The 27,905-nt window shown below is 40.1% G+C and overlaps 1 protein-coding gene across 2 annotated transcripts; it reads right to left on the bottom strand.

Annotated features, from left to right (window-relative positions):
- Positions 1–105: 105 nt before the first annotated feature.
- Positions 106–26,145, bottom strand: LOC124256299 (sugar phosphate exchanger 3-like). Of its 2 annotated transcripts, none has more exons than XM_046690276.1 (17): positions 25,858–26,145; positions 24,768–24,882; positions 23,420–23,512; positions 22,582–22,613; positions 21,714–21,765; positions 17,726–17,871; positions 17,083–17,179; positions 16,160–16,244; positions 13,762–13,881; positions 12,704–12,828; positions 10,471–10,612; positions 9,039–9,064; positions 8,777–8,852; positions 5,172–5,276; positions 3,104–3,198; positions 2,254–2,319; positions 106–1,342 (listed from the first exon to the last, which is right to left on the bottom strand). In XM_046690276.1, the coding sequence occupies exons 1-17, from the start codon at positions 25,965–25,967 to the stop codon at positions 1,202–1,204; spliced, it is 1,626 nt and encodes a 541-aa protein (XP_046546232.1). In that variant the 5' UTR covers positions 25,968–26,145; the 3' UTR covers positions 106–1,201. The 2 variants fall into 2 exon arrangements, with proteins under 2 accessions (XP_046546232.1, XP_046546233.1); XM_046690277.1 differs by having other exon boundaries at positions 9,039–9,066; positions 10,473–10,612; positions 13,828–13,881.
- Between the last annotated feature and the right edge of the window lie 1,760 nt (positions 26,146–27,905).

Here is a 27,905-nt window from a genome sequence, read left to right as displayed (position 1 = left end):
TGGTGTTAATTCTTTCGCTGGCATTTGTCTAGTGGTCAGCATTTGTCATTGTATCAGTTGTCTCCCCATGACCTTGAACTGCCTGGCAACTGATGGTCTCAAGAGTTATAATGATGAAATTTATTAAATTATAAAACAGAACAGATTCATACAACAGAGCAAGAATGGAAAGGAAAACCAACTTGACACACACATTTTAATGAACATAATATATTACTCACCCATCAATACGATGTGGTGTTACAGTATATATTTGGTGAGAAGATTGATCAAGGGAACACTCCAGGGCTCTGAGCATGTACTAGTTGCCTGGATATGTACCCTATATAAATATCCTCAAATATAAACACAAGCACAATATTGTATGACCCAAAATATTCAGAACATCAACCGTGTTTGTTGACTGGTATAAAACCCCCGATAAAATCATCTGTGAGTTAATGTGGCCTGTGGGTGGCTTCATACCAACATAGTCGGAAACACTAAAAAACGGTAAAAAAAGACAGTTGCTAAAATATCTATCTTAATAAACAGACTGTGTCAATCCTATAAGTTGGAAACGTGATTATATACATGCTGAAATGCAAGCAGGGCAATGGACAACATGTCTGGAAAAGTGTCCTACATAAAGTACATTCTGAACCCTGACAAGGAATGACAGTTACATCTGATGGACCATTTGTTGTCAGAACTGAAAGCTCTCTGGTAACAGTACTCACAAATAAGAATCTCTCTCTCTTTATATAATATATATTGCACATTTTCAAACAGAAAATACCATACTACTGCCCCACAATAACACTTTCTTGTTATTCCACTTCCTCTGTAATACTTGCTCGTAATGGCCTACTATACTTACGATTGTCATCATCAAACATTTACTGATTTTGGAAGATATTTGCTTTAGAGTTATGGCAATATGTATTGACCAGATACTTTGTTCCCGTAATATTCCTCTGATCTGATGCAATGCTGGGAGTGACAGTCATGCTGTATTCGTCATGCTAAGGTCTATGTGATCAAAATATAATCTCTTGGTCTTGCTGCAGACCTGAATATCACAAAGATGCATCTATGGGATATCAATTGATGTTGGCACTTCATGAGGTACCGTAAATGTGGTATTTCTGAAATATCTTAATGCCAAGGATAAAAATGGATTTGTCATCACATCTGTTCACGTTGAGGGTCTTCCTGAGTATCACTCCCATGTTGCCTGTTCTTCCTGAGGGCTGCGTGATCGTCGCCGTAGTCCACTGTACCAGGAGTAATGGTAGTTTCTGCAGATTTCCTTCACTTCCCGTACAAACAGTGGGAAGATGCACACCCCCGTCAGAAAGGTCTGGGGAAATACAAACACATGTAAACCTGGGCAGGCTAGGGCAAAAAATAACATTAAAATTTCTTATTTGTTCTATGGGCTTCAAGTCAGAAATATTTGAATTTTGCTTTCATATTGCATTCAAGGCAAAAATCAAATTAATTCCCTATGAAAGTAAAAGATAATGACATGTCCACCAATGGGGACTACTTCATCATGGCATCACACAATCACACTTCTGCAAATTTCATATCTTCGGTTTCTTTTCAAAATCGCAGTTTTCCAACTGTGTCTCCCAGTTGAAATGCAACTAATTTTTGCATCTGGTAACAGACTTTGTGATTTGAAACAGCTGCTCCCTCCCTGAAATAGTTGTTCTGATTTGTATTGTTGCATTTCTTCTTCTCATACCTAGATTTGATTGACGGTGCGGTGGGGGTAGCTTTGTGCTTCATTCGTCACGCGGAAGGCCCACTTTCGATTCCCCACATGGGCACATTTCTGGTGTCCCCTGCCATGATATTGCTGGAATATTGCTAAAAGCGGCGTACAACCCAACTCGCTCACCTCACTCACTCACTCACTCACTTTGATTGACATACCGAACTGTGGACAATGAACACTTGAATTAGCTACTGACCATGCCGAATCATAAATTTGCACAATAGTTTTTCAGTTCATATTTCAATGAACCGCACAAAAATACAACATTAATCATGTGATGTAAATCTAAGCACTAAAGCTTGTTCCTCTACTCTTGTACTGCCAATAACTATACAATGATTAATTCCAATTTGAGAATGTTTCAAGTCATGTGCTGCCGACTTATCGACCTTTGATTATTTCTGGATAAACCCTGTTCTACACACTCATTGTTCTACTTTCTCTAGCTATATCAGTTAATGCAGCTAGATAGGGATGGTGCCACTTACACAAACCATGAAGAGGTAGAAGACAGCTTGCCAGCCGAGAGCTTTCTGTATCACAGGCACCAGGATCTGGAGCAGAAGATATCAGTAATACAGGCCCACATTATTGATGGAGGCACAGTAAATTCTTTCAATTTAAAGAATACAGTGTACAAAACAGGAAAGACCATATCAACTTTTAGTAGAAGAAGAGATCAAAACTTGTTTTAGGGATTTTACTTACGTAGTAAGACAGAAAAGATTTATCATAGTGCGTTTCTGTATGATAAATATATTTAGTCTACTGTTACACACGCACGCACGCACGCGCACACACACATATGTATTAAAACTGTATTATATAAACCTGTGTCGTTATAATATATGAAGGCATATAATTGTTGTTTAAGACGTACTTTCACGCAGATCTTGAGTGAACAGCCCAATTTCCCATACAATGCCCGGCACCTGATGACTTGCAGCCAAGTTCATCACTATATTTCGGTCAGTAAGTACTGCCAAAAAGGTATTACATTGACAAATGGAGAAAGCAGTTCCTGTAGGCAACTTCATTTGCATATTTTTGTATCATGATACCATTTTCAGGTTAATCTGACTGGCGTAAGGAAATGAAGACATATGCTTTTATATCATGAAATGCATTATTGTTGCTATTTTATTTTAACTTTTGATTAGAATGAAAAATCTATCCTACCACCTCAAACATAAATGCTAGGTGATTAAATAATGAAAATAGAAAACACAAGCAGGAATATTGGCAAAGAGAGAAACATGGCTCGGAATTAATCCTAAACATACTTTAGCAGATGTACTTAATAAGACCATCATGTAACCCATTGTACGTATTGCCTACCTGTCCAATGGCCGCCCCAAGACTTCCTGTTCCGTCTATGATGCCGGTGACAGTTGCCAGGGCCTCGGTGTTGCCTTGTATTGGGCCCTGGTTGCCTGCAGTGCATGGAATATTGAATAAACTAACACACAGCACACTCTCATGGCACATGCATGACATTAACAACAAAAGTAAATTAACATCTCTTATGCTGATGTCGAAAATATAGCTCATATGTGTGTACACAACACACCTTTGTCAAGACAGACTACAGACTCATGGTTCAAAGATTTTGAAGGCGTTGTTAACCTTAAGCCCTTTACAAAGGTCGCCTTGAGGTTCTCCAGTACTTGAGATATCGGCTTCATAGGTGATATCATATTGGAGTCGAAGTCATCAGTTATTTGCAGTACGTCTCTGTTGGGTTGGAGTGAGTGAGTGAACGACAATACCCGCAGGCCACCTGCTACCCGGTATAAGACCTCAGCATCCGTATAGATGAAGGGAATCCTTTCATCAAGTAGGTTGTCGTCCGAAACTGAACCTATACAGATATAAGGTCTGTGGAAGGTTGTAGAGTTATGCAGGCTGTAAACTGTAGATATCGCACATGGTGTAGATTTTTTTGTTGAGTTATAAACTCTGACAAAACCATCCGTCTTCATCATTGCTTCGTTTTATTCAGCAGTATGGTAATAGAGTCGATGTCAACATCCTGCCTGTTGATCTAAGGGTTCGTTAACCCTAGGGTTCGCGAACCCTGTAGATGTCTGCGTTGCTGATATATGCCTATAGATCTGAGAGTTCGTGAACCTTGGAGATGTCTGCATTACTGATATCTGCTTGTTGATCTGAGGGTTCGGGAATCCTCAGGTTCATGATCCTTGTAGATGTCTACATAACTGGTATCTGCTTGTTGATCTGAGGGTTCGCAAACCTTGTAGATGTCTGCATTGTTGATATCTGCCTGATGATCTGAGGGTTCGCAAACCCCTTGGGTTCACGAACCTTGTAGATGCCTGCGTTGCTAATATCGCCTGTTGATGCTCCCCTCTGTGATGTAGAAGAAGACAACGTCTTTTTCTTACTTTGATAGCTGAGCCGGTGTCAACTGGCGCTTTAGCCGCATTTCTTCTTGGCCCCGCTCGAAGGATGGACAGAGACTCAGGCGACTGCCCCTGCAGCGCACTCAACATAGCACCAGTATTATGAATTTCAGCAGTAGCAAAAAGGATATAATGCTGTATACAGGACTCCAGTGCTTTTTAATCCGCTTTACATATAAAAAAGGGAAGAGTGACAAGTATGGCTGGTCACATGACTGTTTACCCTGGAAAAGGGAGGTAACTCGTGGGTGAGTGTATTTTTGAGTCCGCTTCAGGAACTTCAAGGGATTCAAGTGTTCCACTACCATTAGCAAGGGAAAGGGAGATAAGCAAAAGATCATGAGTCCGGATAAGAAAAAATTATGTTATTTGACACATCACATTAATATCGAACATCATGATATAATCGCTGAAGAATCTGGACACAATTTGATTTTCAGTATGGCTGTCATGGTTGAGATGTTGAAGACGTAGCGCTGTGAGCAGGCAATATGTCTGGATATGAGTGCCATATAAGCGGACTATTACTATTACTAAGACAGATCATCCATGGTCAATCCACTACAGCAACACATTACTTGTTTGACAGTCAGATGAGCTGGATACTGCTAGGTAATACTTAAATTTGAAATTTTGAATTTCAGTGTCTACATATCTACACCCTGGCACAAAATAAAAAAGTAATCTTTCATACTGTTGCAACAAAGAACATGTACTGAAGAATGTAAAAACTGATGTATTTTTGGACGACACTTAGTCATATTCCTGCTATATGGCGGTCTGTACCAGGCAATCCAATGATCAACAGCATGAGCATGAATCTGGGCAATGGGGATATGGTGACATGTGTCAACAAACTCAGTGTTTTTGACTACCCAATCCTACTAGTCGCCTCTTACAACAAGCATTGGTTGCTGAAGACCAAATCTAACCTGGATTTTCCCGGGTGTAGGAAATGTAATATGTAAAAGCAGTTTTCCTACCTAGATCTGCAGCTACAGCAGCACTGATGAGGTTGGCAACTCCGCCGATGAAGAATCCCGCCACAGACATCAGGAATGAATTGATTGTCAAATTGGCAGGAGAATCTGGGGAAAATAGTACCACATGATACAGTAATTGCCGAAAACACTTCTCCAACCAAGGCTTGACTGAAACTGTGTCAGTTAAACATTGTATAATGGCAAAGAAACAAGCCTGCTTCTATCATTATTATCAGAGCTTTAGATTTCTTGATTACATATCAGCATATGTAGGAGGTTACTTACAGGTCATTGCTGTCTAACACTGAAACCCACATACAGTGCATTGTTTGAAATTAAAATGTCTGAACACTGATGTGAATGCATCCACTTTTTTGAATGGCTTTTTTCTTTTTTTTCCATATTTCATGTACAGGCAAACATGTATAGATAACTTTCTGAATAATACAATGGTATATGTATACATGTATGAAAATGTACAGTTGGCTGAAAAAGTATAATTGGCTGGATTATCTTCCAAGTAATAGATGTAATGATGACCAATATTGAAAAAACAATTGTTCAGTTCCCGCAGATAAGTAAACATATCTTGACATATCATAGTGACGGACAATTTCATTTTTTAAATATTCTAACTTTGGTTTGAAACCATTTATGCTGCATCTGTAGATATAATGTTTGACAACTGAAATGATTTCATTAATCGGATTATTGTTTTTTCCTTTCATTCCCAATATAACGATTTTATTTGTAAGTTCCAGTTGTAACTGTACCGAGTTCAACCATGATTCTATTTCTTTCCATAATTTAAAAACAAATTCACATTCCCATAACATATGGTTGATAGTTTCTCTTTCTTGTTCACAAAATGGACATATTGGTGAGGATGTGTATCCCATTTTATAAAGAACTGTAGTTGTTTTGTTGGGAGGATATTGTGGATAATTCTATATTGCAACCATTTCAAGTCTGTGCTTCGCGAACATTTATTCGCAATAATGTTAAAGATTTTCCAGTCGTTTTCAGTAAAATCACTCTTTAGAACTCTTTCCCATTTTGAAAAACTTGGCAACCAAACAAATTTTGAGTTCAAGAGGGAGGCGTATAGTTTTTTACTCCCAATTATGATGTCAATTTTTGAGATATTAAAAGGATAGATTGGTTCGCTTAATTTCCTTTTAAATTGCTTTATATTCAGTGTTCGAGCATATGTTATAATTGCTTTTTTCACCGATTCATACGTTAAGAAATTGGTTTTTATTGAAAACGTTTCGGAAAATTCTTTATATGTGAGCAGTCTGCCTTCTTCATGTATTAAATCGTTCACAAAAACGACACCTTTTTTTGTACCACTCACGATACAGAAAGGGGTGGCTATCAATTCTGATATTGTCGTTATTCCATAAGGATTGGCATTGTATTTCTTCTTCATTTACAATTTCTCTTTTACACATGGATATAAAGTTCGACCATTCTAGAAGTATGTCTCTCCAAAAGGAGTTAGTTGAAGAGGGAATTATTTCATTTTGTATATGGTAGCTATCCGTAAGTAAAAATTGTGTCCTGATTTTAAATTGACTGGTGAAGAGAAGCGTCCATTTGAGGTCATGACCGCTGATTCTCTTTATCCATTTTAGTTTTTGTGATGATATAATTTTTCTAATATTTGGAGTTTTTATCCCCCCATGCTCTGGGTTTAACATCATTACATCTCTTTTAATCTTGTCAGGTTTGTTTCTCCATATGAAATTAAAATACTTTTTTTGAAGTCTTTCAATGACACATTTTTTTGGGATTTGGTAGAGCTGAGAATAGGTGGTTAAGCTTAGGTAGTAGAAGTGATTTTAGAACAGTATTTCTTCCGTACGGGGTTAAGGTACAAGCTGACCATGTGTTCATTTGCCTTTCAATCTGAGCTAGTTTTTCGTTGTAGTTTATTTCAACCATATTATCAAGATCAATATCGAAATGTATTCCCAAGAGCGTGAAGTCTGTTTGTGACCAGTCAAAATTCCATTCTTTACACATCTTATATCGGGATCTCTTTTTGGAGCCTATCCATATTAGTTTAGTTTTATCTACGTTGACTTTCAAACCTGAAAAACGGGCAAATAGTTCTAATGTACTCAAAACTGCATAGAGGCATTTCTCTGATCCGTCTAATGAAAGTGTTGTATCATCTGCAAACTGTGATAAAAGATATGTTATACTTCCAAGTTTAATCCCCTTTATATTTTTGTTGTTTCGTATCATGATACCCAGGATTTCTACACACAACAGAAAGATGTACGGCGCTAGCGGGTCCCCCTGGCGGCATCCCCGACCTATTTTAAAAGGAATTGACGCAAATCCATTTACCAAGACTCTCGATTCAATATCATTATAGAATGTTTCTATCCAATGTGAGATACTGGGTCCAAAATTAAAAAACTTTAATGCGTTACAGACATAGTGTCTATCTACTGAATCGAAAGCTTTTTCGAAATCAATAAGAAGAAGTAGGCCAGGTATCTGGCAAGTTTCAGTGTATTCCATTAGGTCATAAATAAATCTGGTTACCTCGCCAATATATCTTCCCTTGACAAAACCCTTTTGGTCTTCATTAATAATACTAGGTAGTACCTTTTTAATTCTGTTTGCAATTGCTGCAGCTCCAGCTTTGTATGAGGTATTTAGTAGGGAGATAGGGCGCCAATTTTTCAGAAATTTCTTTGGTTTATTAGCTTTAGGTATACATGTTAACAATCCCTGTTTTTGAGAGATCGATAACTTTCCATTTTTATAACCACAGTTTAGTGAATTAAGAAGGAATTCTCCTAAATCTTTCCAAAAGAATTTAAGAAATTCTGTAGAAAAACGATTAGGCCCTGGGCTTTTTTCATTTTTCATGTTTTTAAGAGCGTATGAAAGCTCGTTCATTTTTAATTCACATTCCAGGTTACATTTATCATGGTCATTTATAACAGGTACGTTTTCGCTTTCAAATAGTTTGACCAGATTAACATCGGACTGGCCCTGTGCAGTGTATAATTTTTCATAAAAGAGTTTTGTTTCTTGAAGTAATTGTTTACTTTCTGTTATAGTTGTTCCATCATTCCTTTCCAAAACAGTTATAGACTTATTCAGGAAATTTCTTGATTCTAACTTTATAAAGTATTTTGTTGGTTTTTCACCTTTTTCGACCCAAGTTGCTTTAGATCTTATAAGCATTCCGTTTATTTTATGGTTGGAAATTTCATCTAGCTCATGTTTTAAAACATTTATTTCATTTAGTAGAGTTTGCTTAGTGTCACCATCCTCATTAAGGTCTAGTTTCTTTTCTAGTTCATCTAGCCTAGTTTCTAAGTTCTTTTCTTTTTCACCAATATAAAAAAGATAATGAACCAAACAAATACTCTATTGATGATCAACTACTCTGGGAAACATTACTCCTCATGATCAGGGGTAAAACAATTTACTAAGATTCATCTTGTCAACTACAGTTGGGAATAGCATCAAACATCAAAGGGGCATAACTCTGTATCTAGATCAACAATGCTGAACTGTGGCGCACACATTGGAGATAAACAAAAGTAGACAGTTGCCAGTTCCTGTTGTGTACTTACTCCCATATATAAACAGTGATGGAATGGCAAGGCCTAACATCGGAATGACAACTATAGCTCTCCTCTGAAACCGGTCCTGTAATCAGAAACAGAAATTAGAAGCAAAATCATATAATCAAAGTGCGGCCATTTTGCAAAGTTCTATAATCTTGGCACCTGGAGAATTATTGGTTTTACAAGTTGAAACATGTCAGTGATGCTCTGATGCCCACCATATCAACATTGAAGAAGGAAACTCAGTTATCCTATTGTTCATACTTACTGATATAAAACCACCTATAGTTCCCCCTGTAACAGAAAGGTTGGCCTATTAACAGGGATAAGGTATCAAACTGATATTGTTCAGGATAGAATTGGCTGACTGATAAATTAGGGAATGGGCTGCATACATTAGTTAATCATACACACTTAGAATTAACACTCAGTGAATGTGATGATATTTTTGAGACAATGTGCTGAGACCATAGAGAGGGAGCAAGGAGAAACTGGATAGTGTTTGGTGAGACTAGAGAGAGCGTGGTGAGACTAGAGAGAGTGTGGTGAGACTAGAGAGAGTGTGGTGAGACTAGAGAGAGTGTGGTGAGACTAGAGTGAAAGTAAGGTGAAACTGGAGAGTGTTTGGTGAGACTAGAGAGAGTGTGGTGAGACTAGAGAGAGTGTGGTGACACTAGAGTGAAAGTAAGGTGAAACTGGAGAGTGTTTGGTGAGACTAGAGAGAGTGTGGTGAGACTAGAGAGAGTGTGGTGAGACTGGAGAGAGCGTAAGGTGAGACTAGAGAATGAGGGTGTATGGTAAAACTGACCTTAAGTAAAGTGAGACTAGAGGGAGTGTGGTGAGACTAAAGAGAGTGTGGTGAGACTAGAGAGAAAGTAAGGTGAGGCTGGAGAATGTAAGGTGAGACTAGAGAATAAGGGTGTATGGTAAAACTGCCCTAAAGTAAAGTGAGACTAGAGGTAGTGTGGTGAGACTGGAGAGAAAGTAAGGTGAGACCAGAGTATGAGGGTGTATGGTAAAACTGCCCTAAAGTAAAGTGAGACTAGAGGGAGTGTGGTGAGACTGGAGAGAGAATGGTGAGATTGGAGAGAGTGTAAGGTGAGACCAGAGTATGAGGGGGTATGGTAAAACTAGTAAAGTGAGACTAGAGGGAGCGTGGGGAGACAGGAGACAGAGATGTAGAGGTTGGTGAGAAAGTGTTGTGGGACTGGCTAACAGCATGTGTTGTGGGACTGGCTAACAGCATGTGTTGTGGGACTGGCTAACAGCATGTGTTGTGGGACTGGCTAACAGCATGTGTTGTGGGACTGGCTAACAGCATGTGTTGTGGGACTGGCTAACAGCATGTGTTGCTAACAGCATGTGTTGTGGGACTGGCTAACAGCACGTTGTGGGACTGGCTGCAAGTGACTGGCTAACAGCATGTGTTGTGGGACTGGCTAACAGCATGTGTTGTGGGAGGCTAACAGCATGTGTTGTGGGACTGGCTAACAGCACTGATGTGACTGGCTAACAGCGTGTTGTGGGGCTAACAGCATGTGTTGTGGGACTGGCTAACAGCATGTGTTGTGGGACTGGCTAACAGCATGTGTTGTGGGACTGGCTAACAGCATGTGTTTGAGAGACAGTGTGATGAGACTGAGGAGAACGTTTGTTTGTGATGGGACTGACCTGCCGCATGTGTTTGAGACTGACATCTGCTACAATGCCGCCGACATCGTACCAGATGGAGATGGAATCTGCTACTGTCTCCTTCCAGTGGTAGGCATTGGCTAGGTAGTATGGCAGCCAGAAGAAGAAGGAGTAGTTGACCAACTTCAGGAAGGCATAGGAGAGGGAGTACTGTCAACATACATTGGTGCATCACTCATTAACTGGCAGGAGGACATGGTATGTGATTTAAACATATTTTTATTCATGAAGATGAATTGGGACTGGTGAACAAGCATTACTGCTTATATTAACACTGCTCCTATGCAACATATAATACAACATGAAAATGGAGGATTTGACGTCATTGATACTGACCATTGCATAAATATAATATTTTTAAAATGTATAAATATATACAGATTACATGAAATACAACTATTCTCTAAGTAGTCATAAGTTAGAGAGTTACAGCTGTGTGTGTCTCACAAGCCATTGTAGAAATATAAATCAATCATGAGAAGGTTGTTGAGTAAATTTAATTATTTTCCTGAGAAAATTTAAAGCGTTGTGTCTCGGTTATATAATCGTGGACGGATTCAACTATTTTCTGGTTTACACAGGGAGTAAGTTCTTTGTTTCCCTTAAGAATGGTATCCAGGTTATAACCGGTAGTGTAAAAATTCATATTAAGTCTTATCCGAGTATAGTTACGGCAAGTGAGGAAATAGTGTAGGGCGTTTTCACTCTGATGTCCACAAGAACAACAAGGGCTGTCTATTAAATGTCTGTTATACTTATCGGCGTTTTTGGTGGTATGTAACTCATCCAGTGTGCGAAATAGTTTCCAAATTTTGCTGAATGTTACTCACCCACAACATAATTCACTAGCCTGAAATTTGAATGTGGAAACTAAGTAAAAGATTACAAATACAGATGAGAATAAGATATTGTCATCATTACACCGGTTTCATCATGAAGCTGCTGATATGATGAACATTTTATAAGGTCACAGTCTTGCATGATGTAAAAGTGTATTATAACTTAACAAGTCGGAGAGAGTGATATAATTACAAAATGACCCCATGAAAATTCACTAGCCAGTCAGGCCAGTGACTCTGGTGATTTACTGGCCCAGCTAGATTTTTACTAGCCATGGGCTAGAGGGTCAGTGGTTATTTTGCATGCTGAACTTACTAGCAGAGGAAATGAGGTGTAACTCACCAGTATGACACCAAGCAGAGGAAATGAGGTGTAACTCACCAGTATGACACCAAGCAGAGGAAATGAGGTGTAACTCACCAGTATGACACCAAGCAGAGGAAATGAGGTGTAACTCACCAGTATGACATTAGACAAGAGGAGATGAGGTGTAACTCACCAGTATGACACCAAGCAGAGGAAATGAGGTGTAACTCACCAGTATGACACCAAGCAGAGGAAATGAGGTGTAACTCACCAGTATGACACCAAACAGAGAGGAAATGAGGTGTAACTCACCAGTATGACATTAGACAAGAGGAGATGAGGTGTAACTCACCAGTATGACACCAAGCAGAGGAAATGAGGTGTAACTCACCAGTATGACACCAAGCAGAGGAAATGAGGTGTAACTCACCAGTATGACACCAAACAGAGGAAATGAGGTGTAACTCACCAGTATGACATTAGACAAGAGGAGATGGGGTGTAACTCACCAGTATGACACCAAGCAGAGGAAATGAGGTGTAACTCACCAGTATGACACCAAGCAGAGGAAATGAGGTGTAACTCAACAGTATGACACCAGGCAGAGGAAATGAGGTGTAACTCACCAGTATGACACCAAGCAGAGGAAATGAGGTGTAACTCAACAGTATGACACCAAGTAGAGGAAATGAGGTGCAACTCACCAGTATGACACCAAGTAGAGGAAATGAGGTGTAACTCACCAGTATGACACCAAGCAGAGGAAATGAGGTGTAACTCACCAGTATGACACCAAGCAGAGGAAATGAGGTGTAACTCACCAGTATGACACCAAGCAGAGGAAATGAGGTGCAACTCACCAGTATGACACCAAGCAGAGGAAATGAGGTGTAACTCAACAGTATGACACCAAGCAGAGGGAATGAGGTGCAACTCACCAGTATGACACCAAGCAGAGGAAATGAGGTGTGACTCACCAGTATGACACCAAGCAGAGGAAATGAGGTGTGACTCACCAGTATGACATTAGACAGGAGGAGATGGGGTGTAACTCACCAGTATGACACCAAGCAGAGGAAATGAGTTCCAACTCACCAGTATGACACCAGGCAGGAGGAGAGCTGTACAGAAGCTGATAGCAGTAGGTCTGAGGTCACCAGACACTTTAACACTTGGTTGTGCATCATCATCACTTTCTTCAGAGACACTCAACAGAGCTTCTGTAAACACAAACCAGAGTTGAATACCTGTTTCAGGCTGCAGTCAGCAAAGATCTGATTTAAGTTTATACTACCCACACCGAAAACCATTCATTTGTAACAGAACATGTCCTGTGTGATAAGTGATCATAGGGCCATAAATACTCCTGGCCCCAATTTCTCGAAACAAACTTAAGTGTTTACTCAAATTTCAAACTGAGTTTGACAATTTGAAACAGCTGAATTTTTAATCAGCTGCATTTTTAAAATTAAAAAGCCGAAACATCTTAAGTATTCTATTCACCAAACTCAAATTGTCTACTATGTTTGAGTTTAATATCAATTTCAGTTGAACATGGGAAATGAGTTTTCTCAAATTTGAGTAAAAATTCGAACTTAAGTCAAAACTCAGACTTAAGTTTGTTTTGAGAAATCGGGGCCAGATCCCCAGCCCCACAAAGTGTTTGTAGGATTCAAAATATATCCAACAACTGCTTCTCTGGCTTCAGGAGAGTGGAAGTTTCAGCTCTGAAGCTCACTTCACCCATCTACATGCATTTATTACTTAGAAGGTAGCTTGACACTGTGTGGCACCAGTGTTATATCTACACCATTCAAATGTCATGTTTCCATGATGCACTTGACCACAATATAAAATGATGTCACAAATAAGAAATGTGATTTCAGTGACGTCACATAACAACCTGCTATTAGGGAAATGAGGGATGTTATCAACTTACATGGGGCCTTGGATTTCTGATTTCATGCTGGCAAGTTAATGAAAATTTTATCCATTTTAGGCTAATATATATGTAGGCTAATATACCTTCCTATAGAACATAGAACAATATACCGACAATCTGTTGTGCAAATGTCATGTAGAGACATTCAGTCTGCTATCTGTCAATATCTGGGTACATTAGTCTAGGGACCCCTCTCCCTTCAAAGCATTACCCTCATCAAGCAAGTCGTCAATCAGGGGTTGGGTAGGAGAGTTGAAAGGCGTGTCTCTATATCTACCTCGGTCACCTGCAGCAGCCGTACTCCTGGCATCCTCGTCGGCCACACTGAGACCTGAACAGAGCAATCATGATACACACAAAGTCACATTGAGAACTCAACAGTGGAAACATGATACTCCCAAGGGAGTTGAGATTGATAATACGATGTGCCGTTGAGATTGACATCCAATGATCGAGGGAAAAATACCAGCGCCTTGAGCATGCACTAGTTGCCTGGATATGTGCGCTATATAAATATCCTATAATAATAAACAAGAAGCCAGTCATCAATATCCCCTGCAATGGCAAAACACTCTTCATGATTATGTCTACGAGTTATGATTATGTCAAATATTTAGGTGTGTATATAGAAAAGTGGAAGGAGAGTATTGAAAGGTTTTTAAAGTTCTGCTCCGGAAAGGAGCACTATCACCAATTTCAGTCTATGTCAAACTTGTTGCCATGGAAATGACAGAAACATTTTATTCAGAAAACCAAAACTACCAAAAAGGAACCAGTACACCACCAGACCAATCTATGTGCCATGTTTGGTGAAGAAATAGTGAACGGTTTTAGAGTTCATTTCCGAAAAAGAGCACTACCACCAATTTCAGACTAAGTCAAACTTGTTGCCACGGAAACGCCAAAAATATTTTATTCAGAATTCCAAAACTACCAAAAGGAACCAGTACCCCACCAGATCTATCTATGTGCCATGTTTGGTGAAGAAATAGTGAACGGTTTTAGAGTTCTGCTCCGGAAAAGACAAATGTGCATGGACGAACGGACGCACGCACGGACGGAGTCCATTTTAATATCCCCCGCAAAACGCGTTGCATGGGATAAAAAATACACACAACTGTCTAACTGAGACCTGAACAGAGCAAACATGATACACACAACTGTCTAACTGAGACCTGAACAGTGGAAACATGATACACACGACTGTCTAACTGAGACCTGAACAGAGCAAACATGATACACACGACTGTCTAACTGAGACCTGAACAGTGGAAACATGATACACACAACTGTCTAACTGAGACCTGAACAGAGCAAACATGATACACACGACTGTCTAACTGAGACCTGAACAGAGCAAACATGATACACACGACTGTCTAACTGAGACCTGAACAGAGCAAACATGATACACACAACTGTCTAACTGAGACCTGAACAGAGCAAACATGATACACACGACTGTCTAACTGAGACCTGAACAGAGCAAACATGATACACACGACTGTCTAACTGAGACCTGAACAGAGCAAACATGATACACACAACTGTCTAACAGAGACCTGAACAGTGGAAACATGATACACACAACTGTCTAACTGAGACCTGAACAGTGGAAACAGGATACACACGACTGTCTAACTGAGACCTGAACAGAGCAAACATGATACACACAACTGTCTAACAGAGACCTGAACAGTGGAAACATGATACACACGACTGTCTAACTGAGACCTGAACAGTTGAAACATGATACACACGACTGTCTAACTGAGACCTGAACAGTGGAAACATGATACACACGACTGTCTAACAGAGACCTGAACAGAGCAAACATGATACTCACGACTGTCTAACTGAGACCTGAACAGTGGAAACATGATACACACGAGTGTCTAACTGAGACCTGAACAGTGGAAACATGATACACACGACTGTCTAACTGAGACCTGAACAGTGGAAACATGATACACACGAGTGTCTAACTGAGACCTGAACAGTGGAAACATGATACACACAACTGTCTAACTGAGACCTGAACAGTGGAAACATGATACACACAACTGTCTAACTGAGACCTGAACAGTGGAAACATGATACACACGACTGTCTAACTGAGACCTGAACAGTGGAAACATGATACACACGACTGTCTAACTGAGACCTGAACAGTGGAAACATGATACACACGAGTGTCTAACTGAGACCTGAACAGAGCAAACATGATACACACGACTGTCTTAGTGATGTAAAAACATGAAACATTCTGCAAATAACAGTCAAAACATGGTACAGCCTGTATACAACATGGCCACATGATCAGCCACAGGTAGTTGTGAGGGGATCCAGATACTTCCCACCAGGTTAACCAACTTACCCATTTGTGTTTACCATCTGACAGAACAAGCTGTATTTATATTATTGCTAACAGTACACCTAGTGTGTGAACAATACACAACTTTATGAGACTTTATAATTTTTCAGTCAGATTAGGAAAGATTCGTCAATATTTTCGCAAATTGTTTTGCCATTTGTTGTTGAAGTAGCCAGATGCCGTGTCCGTGTACGTGCCAGATACAACAGGTGTCCTCCAGAACCCACCATCTTACCTAACTCTCTAGGACTTGTGACCAGTCCGAAGAAGTTGATGACCCCTCCCGCAAATAACATGGCTGAGGTGAAGAGGAAGGCATACTGAAACAGCAGAAGTGGAGCAAGGTGATGTGGGTAACATCAGATACACAGCTTTACCTTAATTGTACCTCTGTACTTGAGATGTTTTACATCTATTTGCCTCCACCTTATAATAGATATTGAGTCCTGAACAAAGAACAACAACCAGGGACATCATTCAGCATGGTAATGAAAGACAAGCTCTCCCTTTCTTTTATTAATCATTGAGGAAAGTATTTTACTTGCATATACAGTCAAATCCCGATGAGTCGAATGCCGGTGTCTCGAATATTATGCATAACCCGAAGTACCTGTCGGTCCCGACCATGCCCTGTTATAGTTGTCATCATTTGATTTCCGGTTACACGAAATTCGTCTCATAAATACACACGATGACTCGAGAAGGAAATTTGGTCCCATGAGATTCAAACAACACCAATCTTGAATACATAAGCTGAAGTCAGTCCATGAGAAGTTGATTGGTGTAGCAAACTGATCCAATTAACAAACCAGCTCGGCTCACACCTTTCCGCCATTGACGGGTGAGTTCAAAAGGCAGATTAGTGATTTTATGGAAATCACTGTCTGTGCTAATCAGACTGGAACTGATAAGGTGCCCCTATTAGTGATATGAAAATCATTAGACAAACAAATGCTTAGGCGGAGGAATTAGGACTGGATCATCTTTTTTTCTACCCTCATAGACATACATATGTCTCGAATACATCGATAAGTCGAATTTAGTACTTGGTCCCCAGCGATTCGACTCATCGGGATTTGACTGTATGTTATTTAAACACAGAATGGATTGCATGGTTAACCAACAAATGTTATGAACTCACTGGAATTGTTGTATTACCTGGTAACCATAGTCTAACACTGCAGACACCATGAGGGCTCCGAGAATGTTGCCGACAGACGCACAGGCACTCCACAACCCGAACACCAGTCCGCGGCTGTACAAATACATGCAGTAGGTAATGTTGAAACAGAGGTCGAGGACAAAGGCAGTATGACTGATAACAAGTATACATTCAAGAACACGATTCAACTGTTTATTTGTTTCTACGTGAGACTCAGCACTATTAGACTATTCTGACATACATCCACAAGGTCAGCAGGACTGACACCCCGACCAGCATTGGCTGTTGCAGACCGATTCTAACCTTGATCTCCATAGTGGGTATGGTGGGGTTATGGAACATTAAAGGGAAGTGAGTGAAAGGTTGCTGCATGAGATTGATTGTTTGTTGTTTAATGCAGCACTCAGCAATATTCCAGTTCCAGCAGAACTTGTTGAACATAGACAGGAACACCTACCTTGTAAAATAGCCTTCATCTAAGTTAATTTTGTCAACAAGTTTACATTCCTGTCATATGATGCGAAGTACTCTGATACATCCACTGGCCTAGATGCAGACATATGGAATTGATAAAAAGTCAGGTCTGATAATTCGTTCCACTCTTTAATTTGAACATTGTGTGTTCATGAGTGGTATTACCTAGATTTTCCAAACCAGTTGCCCATGACGGCTACAACAGTCGGCCAGCCAGTAGACTGCAGCAGGCCGTTGATGATCCACAGGAAGACGTAGAGGTACTTGTTGTAAAGATGTACCCACTCAAGAACACACCCAAACAGGAACACCTGGAACAGCACCACTTGGTAAGGAGAACATCAATATGAGTGAGTTTAGTTTTAGGCCGCTTTTAAGCAATATTCCAGCAATATCACGGCGGGGGACACCAGAAATGTGCTTCACACATTGTACCCATGTAGGAAATCGAACCCGGGTCTTCGGCGTTACGAACGAACACTTTAACCACTAGGCTACCCAACCGCCCCTCGTCAATATGATGATACTTGTTGTGTAATACCTGGCTCAGCAATATGTGACCTGATGGTGTAGCAGAGATTAATATTGTGAGCACCATCTTCCACTGTGATGCACAAAAATTATACAAACCTGTAGAGGTTATGAATTCTTTGAAGAAAATCCTCCTTGGGGTACATCTAAGCATTTAAATGTCCATTTAAATTCCCACGACAGTTGTAACTATATTTTTTAATAAAATATTTACAAAACAAAAACTCATGAGACCACCCCTACAGCCAAGAGCAGGTAACTCTAGCCGTCAACCTCGCACCTCACTTTTCATGCTGAACATATCAGACAGAATGAGGGGAGGCGGATGGCCGTACCCCAAGGAGGACTTTCTTCAAAGAATTCATAACCTCTACAGGTTTGTATAGTTCTGTTTGTATAGTTCTTTTTCAGAAGAAGTCCTCCTTGGGGTACATATAAGCATTAAACAGACTCCCAAAGACAAAGGAGCCGGGAGTGGTATTCTGTCTCACAAAGTGATCCATAGATAGTAATAATATACAACCGTACGGAAATAGAGAAAATTACACTCACCTAGTCACCTGACCGTTGATGTCAATCAAGGTGGGGCGAGACTAAGGCGTGGACCCCTACTGTCATAGCCTATATGCCGATTGGCTGATCGGATATTACATCCCCAGTCAAACCCCACCCCCCGACCTAAGTTACGGAGGGGTGTAAACACCAGGAACTCGCCAAACCAAACTACTGTCCATAGCGCACAGCTCGCCAAGCTTGGAAAATGGAAATTAAAAGTAAGGCACCGATACGCCAACGGATAGCGGGACTAAAAACCTGGAAAGTATCTGGAAAGCTCAATCGGCTTGAGAGGTGTTACTCTGTCCACTGCGGAGAACCGTCTGGCCAAACGGTTAGTGTTACCAGACGACGCAGGAAGCGTGAAGGCGGGAAGATCTATAGGTGCCGTAATATGAAACGCACTATCGATCTTAGGGCGGTAAGAATCTGGTAAGCGGATACTTACATGATCCTTATGAAACACGGTAAGCTCCGGGTCCGAAGACATAGCATGTATGTCACCGACCCTCTCTACCCGATGTAACCGCTACTAAAAATGCCGTCTTCCAACTTAGTAGCTGGAGAGACAAATTTACCAAATCATAAAAGAGAGGACTGGACATCCAATCTAAAATGAGAGACAAGTCCCATGTGGGACTGGACCGACGGATGACCAGACGCAGTCTGTCCACGCCTGCTAGGAAGCGCTGCACCAGAGGGCACTAACAGGGCACCATCTATGGGAATGTGGAAGGCTGAAATAGCCGTGGAGTAGCCTCGGATAGTAGACGCAGCTAAGACGGACTCTAACCGAGACTGTAAAAACTCTAACACCTCGACTACAGTCGAAGAAAAGGGATCGAGAATCCCTCTGTTTCGACACCAGTGCGCATAACAGGCCCACCTATCCTCATACTGTACGTTAGTCAAATCCCTCCGCGGAGCCAGAATTGTGTCTGCAACTGGTGCAGGAAATCCGCTCGCTTGGAGGCGATTCAGGACAGAGGTCAAGCCACCTACTGAAACCTGGGATTCAGGGTGTGGCGCGCCTTCCTGGGATAGTAGGTCCTGATCCAGGAAGCGTTCAAACACCAACCGGACTGCTCTCAATTCCAGCACATTGATGTGCAGGGTTGCCTCGTTCACGGACCAAAGGCCTGAAGCTGTGAGGTCGCCTAGGACATCCCCCCACCCTGTGAAGGAGGCATCCGTCTGAATTGTGAGCTTCGGCACCGGGGTCTCCAACGGTAAACCCTTGGATAGATTCCCGGTGTCGGTCCACCACCGTAAGTGAGGAATGAGCCACTTCGGAGTTACCAGAATCTTCTCGTAACTCCCTGAGTGAGACCACAGCTGCGCTAGCTCTTGCTGAACAGGTCGCATCCTCAGGCGTGCATGCCAAACTATGTCCACTGTCGCCGCCATGTTGCCTAGCAACTGAAGCCAAGTTCGAGCTGAGGCCCTGGGGGGACTGGAGGAATTGAAACACAATCCTCTGGACTTTGGGAATGCGGTCCCGAGATGGAGAGACTATGCCCTGTTTTGTCTCGAATCTCGCCCCCAAGAAAACCAGATCCTGGGTGGGAACCAGTTCTGATTTCTTGAGGTTGATAATCCAACCAAACTTGGTGAAAGTATCCATCACTGACTGTGTGGAATCCTGACTCAAGTGGGTAGCGAGTGCCCTGAGAAGCCAGTCGTCCAGGTACAGGTAACAAATGTTGCCCTGTGCCCTGGCGACCTGAGCTGGCACTAGCATGAGTTTGGTGAACACCCTTGGTGCCGTGGAGATGCCGAAGGGGAGCACCGGAGTGCAATGAATGCCGGAGAAAGGAGGAGGGCCTTGCTTCCACTGCGGCATGTGGCCATCCCTGAGTGTGGACAGGACCCAGGGATTTGAGGTGACTTTCTCCCATTCCTGAAGGAAGAGAGGCAGTCGGGTAACAGGCAGTGAATCCCGATGGTAGGCAGTGTACCAACTGCTTGCGCCCGGACCACCAAGGGCTCTGGAGGATAGCTTACTGGGAAGCCGGGGCCGACTTCCCCTTCCTCTGAAAAGGCTGCTGAGCGGAAGCAGCCTTGCCCTTGCCTTTGTGTGCCTGAAGTGGAGCAGTCCACTTAGGCGCCTCCTTCCCAAAGAGGTAGGATATGCAGCGGCAAGGACGGAAGGCCGGGCGCGAGAGGTTGTTCAAGTAACTGTCGGATGTTTCATGAGCTTCTAGAATTTTGTTTCAGTTGGGAAATTTTTAACTAACAACCTCAATCATGCACAATCTTGTCACTTTTGGTAATGTGCTGTGATCAATTTTTCTTATTTCTCTGGGAGGGGCGGTGGGGTAGCCTTGTAATTAAAGTGTTTGCTCATCACAGTTCGCTTGTCACAGTGAGTGAGTGAGTGAGTGAGTGAGTTTTTACACTGCTTTTAGCAGTTTTCCAGCAATATAACTGTGGGGGACACCACAAATGGGCTTCACACATTGTACCCATGTGGGGAATCGAACCCCGGTCTTCGGCGTGACAGGAAAATACTTTAACCACCTGACTAACCTACCACCCCTAATGAGCCAACAGCCTTTCCAACATGTCTACCTGTATTTATTGACAAAGGCACATTTACTGATCGAGTGCTCACATACATAATCACTAAAATGCACTTTGTCTCAGTTATTGTTAATTAAACATGTACGACACTGTGGTGAGTTAAAATAAGTTGCATGGTTCCAGAAAAATGTTTGAGTGATTGAATATGTACTCACGCTATTGTCCACAATGTGTATTGAAAGTCTTTGTTGGGTGTTCAGTATATTTTACTGTCTTGGGTTCAGTTACATGGATATTTTACACCAATGTGGAGACATAAGTTTTCTTAAATTCTGCTCGGAAATGCTGTTCCTGGTGACATCTAATTAGTATCGGTTTCTTTGTTGACCCAAATGTGGAACTTGTCTTGCTCATAAGACTAATGAAATATTTTATTCCAAAGTTTTGTTGAGTCTGAAATGTTTTTCTGGAGCCCTGTCACAACTTGGCGTTGATGAGCTACTGGACGTGAAACAGTGTGAAACAGAACTGGTCGATGACTTACCGTCAGTGCTGTTGAACACATGCCGAACACCAGGACATACCTCATGTTCAGTCTGTAGACAGAAGGAAGAAAACATACAACACAGTCTCATCGAAACATTGCCAGCTTCATAAATATACAACATTTGAATATATATATATACATATATATATATATATATATATAATATATTGGTATAAAACTGTTACAAAACCTTGTGGTTAGTCCTGTATAAACTACATTTTACTGTGTCTTATACATTCTCAGTGAGTGAGTGAATTAGTGGGTGAATCGAGAGACTGAGTGATTGAATGTGTGGATGAGTCAAGCAGTGTGCAAAATAGTTTCCAAATTTTGCTAGCCATTCAGGCTAGCTATGCCTGAAAGTTACTAGCCCACAACATAATTCACTAGCCAGAAATTTGAATGTAGCTATAGAAACTAAGCAAAAGATTACAAAAATAGATGAGAATAAGATATTGTCGGCATGACATGGGTTTCATCATTAAGCTGCTAATATAATATAACATTTTGATCAGGCCATAATCTTGCATGATTTAAAAGTGTATTATAACTTAACAAGTCGGAGAGAGTGATATATTTACAAAATGACCCCATGAAAATTCTCTAGCCAGTCGGGCCAGTGACTGTAGTGATTTACTGGCCTGACTGGATTTTTACTAGCTACAGGCTAGCGGGCCAGTGGCTATTTCGCACACTGGAGTCAAGACACACTGAGTGAATGAACTGATTGATGAATGGAGAGACTGAGTGAGTGAATGTGAGGGTGTATAATGTTTAACATGACAGTCAGTCTGAGCAATATCATATTTGCTGGTACAGAAGGGACATCTGGCTAAATGTGGCTGATAGGGTAACACAAACTTACCTATCTCCAACAATCCCACTGATGAACAGTCCCTGGAACATAACAAAACACCAGCCACAGTTCAAACAGACAGACAGACAGACAGACAGACAGACCAGGGTTTGTTAGGGCTGGCTATCAATATAGATTATAGAGATCAATAATCATTAACTAAATATTGATCGATTATTGATAAATATCAGAGTAAAGTAACTGTGAGCAAAAATGCCCAAAAATGTCTGAAAGATATGAATATATTTCACACCACTGGCGAGAGGTGACATGTTTTTGCATGGGTTACTAAGTAAACAAACCAGCATCTTGAACATCATTTAGAAGCAGCCCATGATAAAAACCTACCTTTGTGTATTGTTTGAGTAAATTAAAACTTTATTCTATTACAAAAGTTTATGTTTATTTTCAGATCGTTAATCATTAATAATTTTACCTATCGACAATATTTTTGATTATCGATCTATTTTGCCATCCATACAGATTATCAGTCACCAAAAATAAGGCCTTATATGGCTTTTCCAGGCCCAATCAAAAAATTTAACGAACTATAGGAAGACACATAACACAGAAGTTGTTGAATATACACAAGGTTGGTCAAATGTTGGGCTGACTATCAGAGGGAAATTTTTACTTTGTTATGGAGATTAATTAACACTGTCAGGCTTTTTCAAGCCCCTGCAAACCCTGAACACAGACACACAAGGAGGGAGACAGGGAGGGGGAGAGACAGGGAGGAGGGAGAGACTGGGAGGGAGGGAGAAACCGGGAGGGAGGGAGGGGCCATTTTAACTTGCAATCCCCACCAAGTCTAATCAACTGGAAGGTACATAGTATTGAAACTGACCACTCCATAGGAGATCATGAAGGCAGCGTCCAGTATTCCCAGGTATGGCTCCACATCAGACGGGGAGGAAAACATGTTCCGTGTATTCCAGATCTGGAGATGTACAACAATAACCATGGTTACATTAAAAGAACCAATGAAAACCCCACAATTAATGAGTTGTCTCACTGGCATTGTTGACTGATTCTCACCGAGTGTCAGCTGACACAGACACATTTAATCAGAAACTATGGGATAAAGTTACAGTTGCTGAAACAGATGTATTCATTTTCTTGATCATTGCATTTAATTTATTATGCATACAACAAGGTTTGTTGAAACTGATTAATATCATCAACAATTGCTTTCAACCAAGAATTTTATTGTAAAATCTGTGATGTGTTATTTCCCTGTTACATGTATAATAGTTGTTTTTTTGTACAGTTCATTAATCTAATGAATTAATAATCAGTGTTCTATAACTTTTTGAGTGATTGAGTATTCAATCATGCTATTATTTACAGTGGGTTATAACACCTTTCTTTGGGGTGAGTGAGTTTGGTTTTAAATCGCTTTTAGCAATATTCCAGTAATATCATGGTAGGGGACACCAGAAATTGGCATCACACACTGTACCCATGTGGGGGTTCAAACCCGAGTCTTCAGTGTGATGAGCCATTGCTTTAACCACTTGCCTTACCAAACCCCTTGATTTGTACAGAATAATAAAAAGCCTAAAAAAATGTTGTGGTTCCGATTACCTGACCGACCCTTGAATTCTGGTGCCGACCCTATTTTTTTTAAGCGGGCTGAATAAAATAAGCTTTCAGATGCCATTGTTTTTCCGAGCTCCGACAGATATCGGTCATTCTAATAGAGAAAGTCGGTATGATGGTCGCAAGCTTGATTGACTAAACAAGTACACATTGATACATGTGTCATTAGTTTGTACTTTCCTTCTAAAAGAAATGTAAAAAAAAAACTCCTACGTACCTACCCTAAATTTTAAAGAGGTGTAATGAGAACCACAGGGGGATCACTTTCTTTGTACTTCTCCATAAAAATCATCATCGCCCCTCAGCTGTAAATTATGAACGGCCCCTAAAACAATACAGATCTACAAGATAAAAGGGAAGTGTGCATAAGCAAAAAAAAAAACAACTTTGGTGCCTTCTTGTGTTACTAACTTACTATGGAGTGGAATAAGTTGACTAATTGGTCAGTGGAATATTGAAGACTCCTATTGCTGGTTCTGCCAAAGGTTTCTGGATTGAAGTTTTCATAGAAATAATGCAGCTCTTCACCTTAAATGCAGACCTGCTTAGTAATTAAATCTTCTATTTAAACCTCCACGGTGATCTGTACTTACATAATCTGGTTTTGTTTCACAGACAGTGGCATTGTGAAAGCTTGGTGTCCACTCTTCAGAGATTGTAGTTTTCACATTGCTGAATGTTTTCCTGGACATGTGGAAGAAGGCATAGCTGAAATAACAGAGCAACATGTAGATAGACACACATCGTACAGACGAAATGTGATAATCTGATGAAAAAAATATAGACAAGGAGGACAATATTTTACCAGATTTTCTTCTGAATCTCAACAGTGATTTAAGCCATACTCTGCTACACAAATTGTTTTTATTATTATTATCAAAACATGATGTGCAATATCTGCTTGACACTCAGGAGCCATCTGGATGAAATCAATGACATTTCATTGAGATCACTTTGATCCTGCACCCATAAACTGTATTTAGAATTTTTTCAAAATCTTTTAAGTTATGATAATTCACATACATTTTCAAGATTTATACTTCGCGGATCGGACTTAACCCAACAAAAGTCCTAGAATCAGTACTTTAATGAGAAAGTGTAATCCGAAATATAACATGTGTTACATTTTACCCCGTTTCTAAACGGCATTGTGTAACCAATACTAATTATTGTCAAAACACATGATAACAGAAACAAAATTATATATATTAGAACACTGTATCACAATGAATATGCTGCTTTACGAGAGTGTATAATCATGGTAATTAAGGCAGTCAGAAATGCATGGGGTGTCATATTAAACTGAAGAATTCGCCGATTATGAAAATCTACTGTCACTGGCACAGATACTGCCACACTAGATATGCCTGTCCCAGCATAAAATATGTTTTATTTCTGTATCCATTTTCAAAACGTATACGCTTTGTAATAGCGTAGTATATAATTACTACGATAATAGAAAAGCTTAAAGGCTCATGTTACCGGATATATAATATATCAACCAGTTATTAACCAGACGTAAATGTGGGAGACAGATGCTTGATTGGAACACTTCGCTAAACCAAAACGGCGCAAATTATGAATTGCGATGTTGCTGTACACGTCACCATGGACATATTCCTCATTCATGACATACTCAAATGATAATAGTGCAGAAAATGAGAGTCAGCAAATGAACCACACCTGAAGAAAGTGAGGACGAAGATCACCGGGTGATAGAGGGTGAACTTTCTTGTCTCCAACTCTCTGGAGTTGGCATTTGGTGTTGATTTAGATGTTTCCGGGTTTGCCATTATCTGATTCTGGATAAGGCTAGCCTAGATGTAAGCTTGGGGCAACGTGCAATATGATTTCTAATCAAACTCTCTGGGTGGATGTTGTTGCTATTAAGTAACGAGTGAGATATTTGTTACTCCAGTATAGGCGTTGATAAGAGCCGTACGCCTTGTTTTGTTTTTAATGTTTTCATGCCATCACATTAACAAGGGAGATTACTCTAAAAGACGCTGTTTTATGGCAGACCACGAGCAAGTACAGAGTCATACGCACACTGGCTCTGAACGAAGACTGCTGAACATGCGCAATAAGAACGAGGACTAAATTGATAATCAAATTAACATAAATAGATAACAAAATTCGAAGACAACAGAACGGTTATCGCCCAGTGCAATACTGAATAAATCCCTGTTTAACCAGTCGGGATTATCAGAAATGTTAAATGTTTTTGAAATTCTTCAAAGGCATTTAAAAGTTGATGTAGTAATACAAGACACATCTTATGGATAACAACCTCTTGATTTATTTCTCACAACGTCCCTGGGCTAGTTCTTGCCCCTTCGTCAGGTGGATAATGATCATAGTGAACAATACAGTATATATATATATTGATGTGAGAAATAAATCAAGAAGTTGTTATCCATAAGCTTTGTCTTGTATTAAATGTTTTTGTGTGAATACTGACTTAAGAAACGTGCGTGATAATCATATGATTTGTATCTAATGGTAATAATCACTTCGTACGACAGACACTTATCAGTTAATCTCAAGGTTTTTTTAAAAATCAGTTCATAAACAGCAGTTATTCAAATAGACAAAAGCTACTGCCAATAAATCAGAACTTGGCCTATCAGAAGCAGTCAGGACTAACATGCACGCACGTAACTGTTTAAGTGAGATATATTCTTGAACCCCATATACCTTACCTCACTTCAAAAAGATTAGAAATATTTACCTTTTACATATCTTCTCTATTTGCATAGAATCAAATTTGCTCAGACAAAAGGAGCTATTTATTCATCTTCCATGTATAATTAAAGGAGAACTAGCCACAAAATAATTAACAAGGAAAAGTCTATCCTGACAAATATTGGCGTGTTTGAAATATATTTTGTTACCTACGTTAGACTCATGCCAAACATACACGGTCAAACTATCTAATTGCTTATCAATTCAGAACATTATTCAAATGATAAAATCAGTTATTTCAAGATTTAAGATTTTCGAGATTCTTTATTCAGTATCAAAGGCCTCCAGCCCAGAGTACATGTATATATACAGTGTATGTGCAGTCACAATGTTTATCATTAGCATTTATATAATGGTTAAGTTTTCCCATCACCAGAAGTAATTGAAGCGTTGGTAAAATTGTCAGTTGTCTTCGCTAACTGTTAACATACAGCTCTCTGACTTGTGTGCACTTTAGACTTAGTTTACAGTGCTAAAGATTCTGACATATCTGTCATAACTTGTACAAACACATACAAATAAAAACTTGTTTCTAATCTTTTTATACAGATGGCATTCGGTGAATTTGAGAGAATCAGTCATTTAATTTTCCGCCAAAAGAACGTCAAGTTCTGACTGACGTACCGAGATTCTTATACTTTGAACGGAAATATTAGGTGGGATATACTATAACAAACCAGTGTCGTCTTTCTCTGACGTTGCAAAACACATTAAACAAGCCATGACGTCAACTAAATTTGCGTATTTTTGTCCTTCATTACATTTGAAAATACGGCTAGTACTGTGTTAATAAAGGTACAAAATTAGTCGAAATATATCTTCACGCAGAAGAGAATAAGAACTAACTACATTGTACATGCACATGCATAGGGCAATCCGTTTGGCTATTATGTGGTTCCTCATACCATATAACTTCAAAATTTCTTGTAATTTGCGATACTACCAAAACGTATCTGACAACAATGTGGATCTGTGTATTTGGATAG

The sequence above is a fragment of the Haliotis rubra genome, unplaced genomic scaffold (genome assembly GCF_003918875.1).
Source record: "Haliotis rubra isolate DU_JTF1 unplaced genomic scaffold, ASM391887v1 Scf623, whole genome shotgun sequence".
NCBI classification, from domain to species: Eukaryota; Metazoa; Mollusca; class Gastropoda; order Lepetellida; family Haliotidae; genus Haliotis; species Haliotis rubra.
This window is presented reverse-complemented; position numbering and strand designations above follow the sequence as displayed.

Excerpts from the sequence above, each read along its gene's own strand:
- LOC124256299 (XM_046690276.1), bottom strand. The coding sequence starts at position 25,967 with ATGGCAAACCCGGAAACATCTAAATCAACACCAAATGCCAACTCCAGA. Across the intron at positions 23,513-24,767 it reads GTGAAACAAAACCAGATTAT|ATCTGGAATACACGGAACAT; the intron begins GTAAGTACAGAT and ends GTACATCTCCAG. Across the intron at positions 22,614-23,419 it reads TCATGATCTCCTATGGAGTG|GGACTGTTCATCAGTGGGAT; the intron begins GTCAGTTTCAAT and ends GTTATGTTCCAG.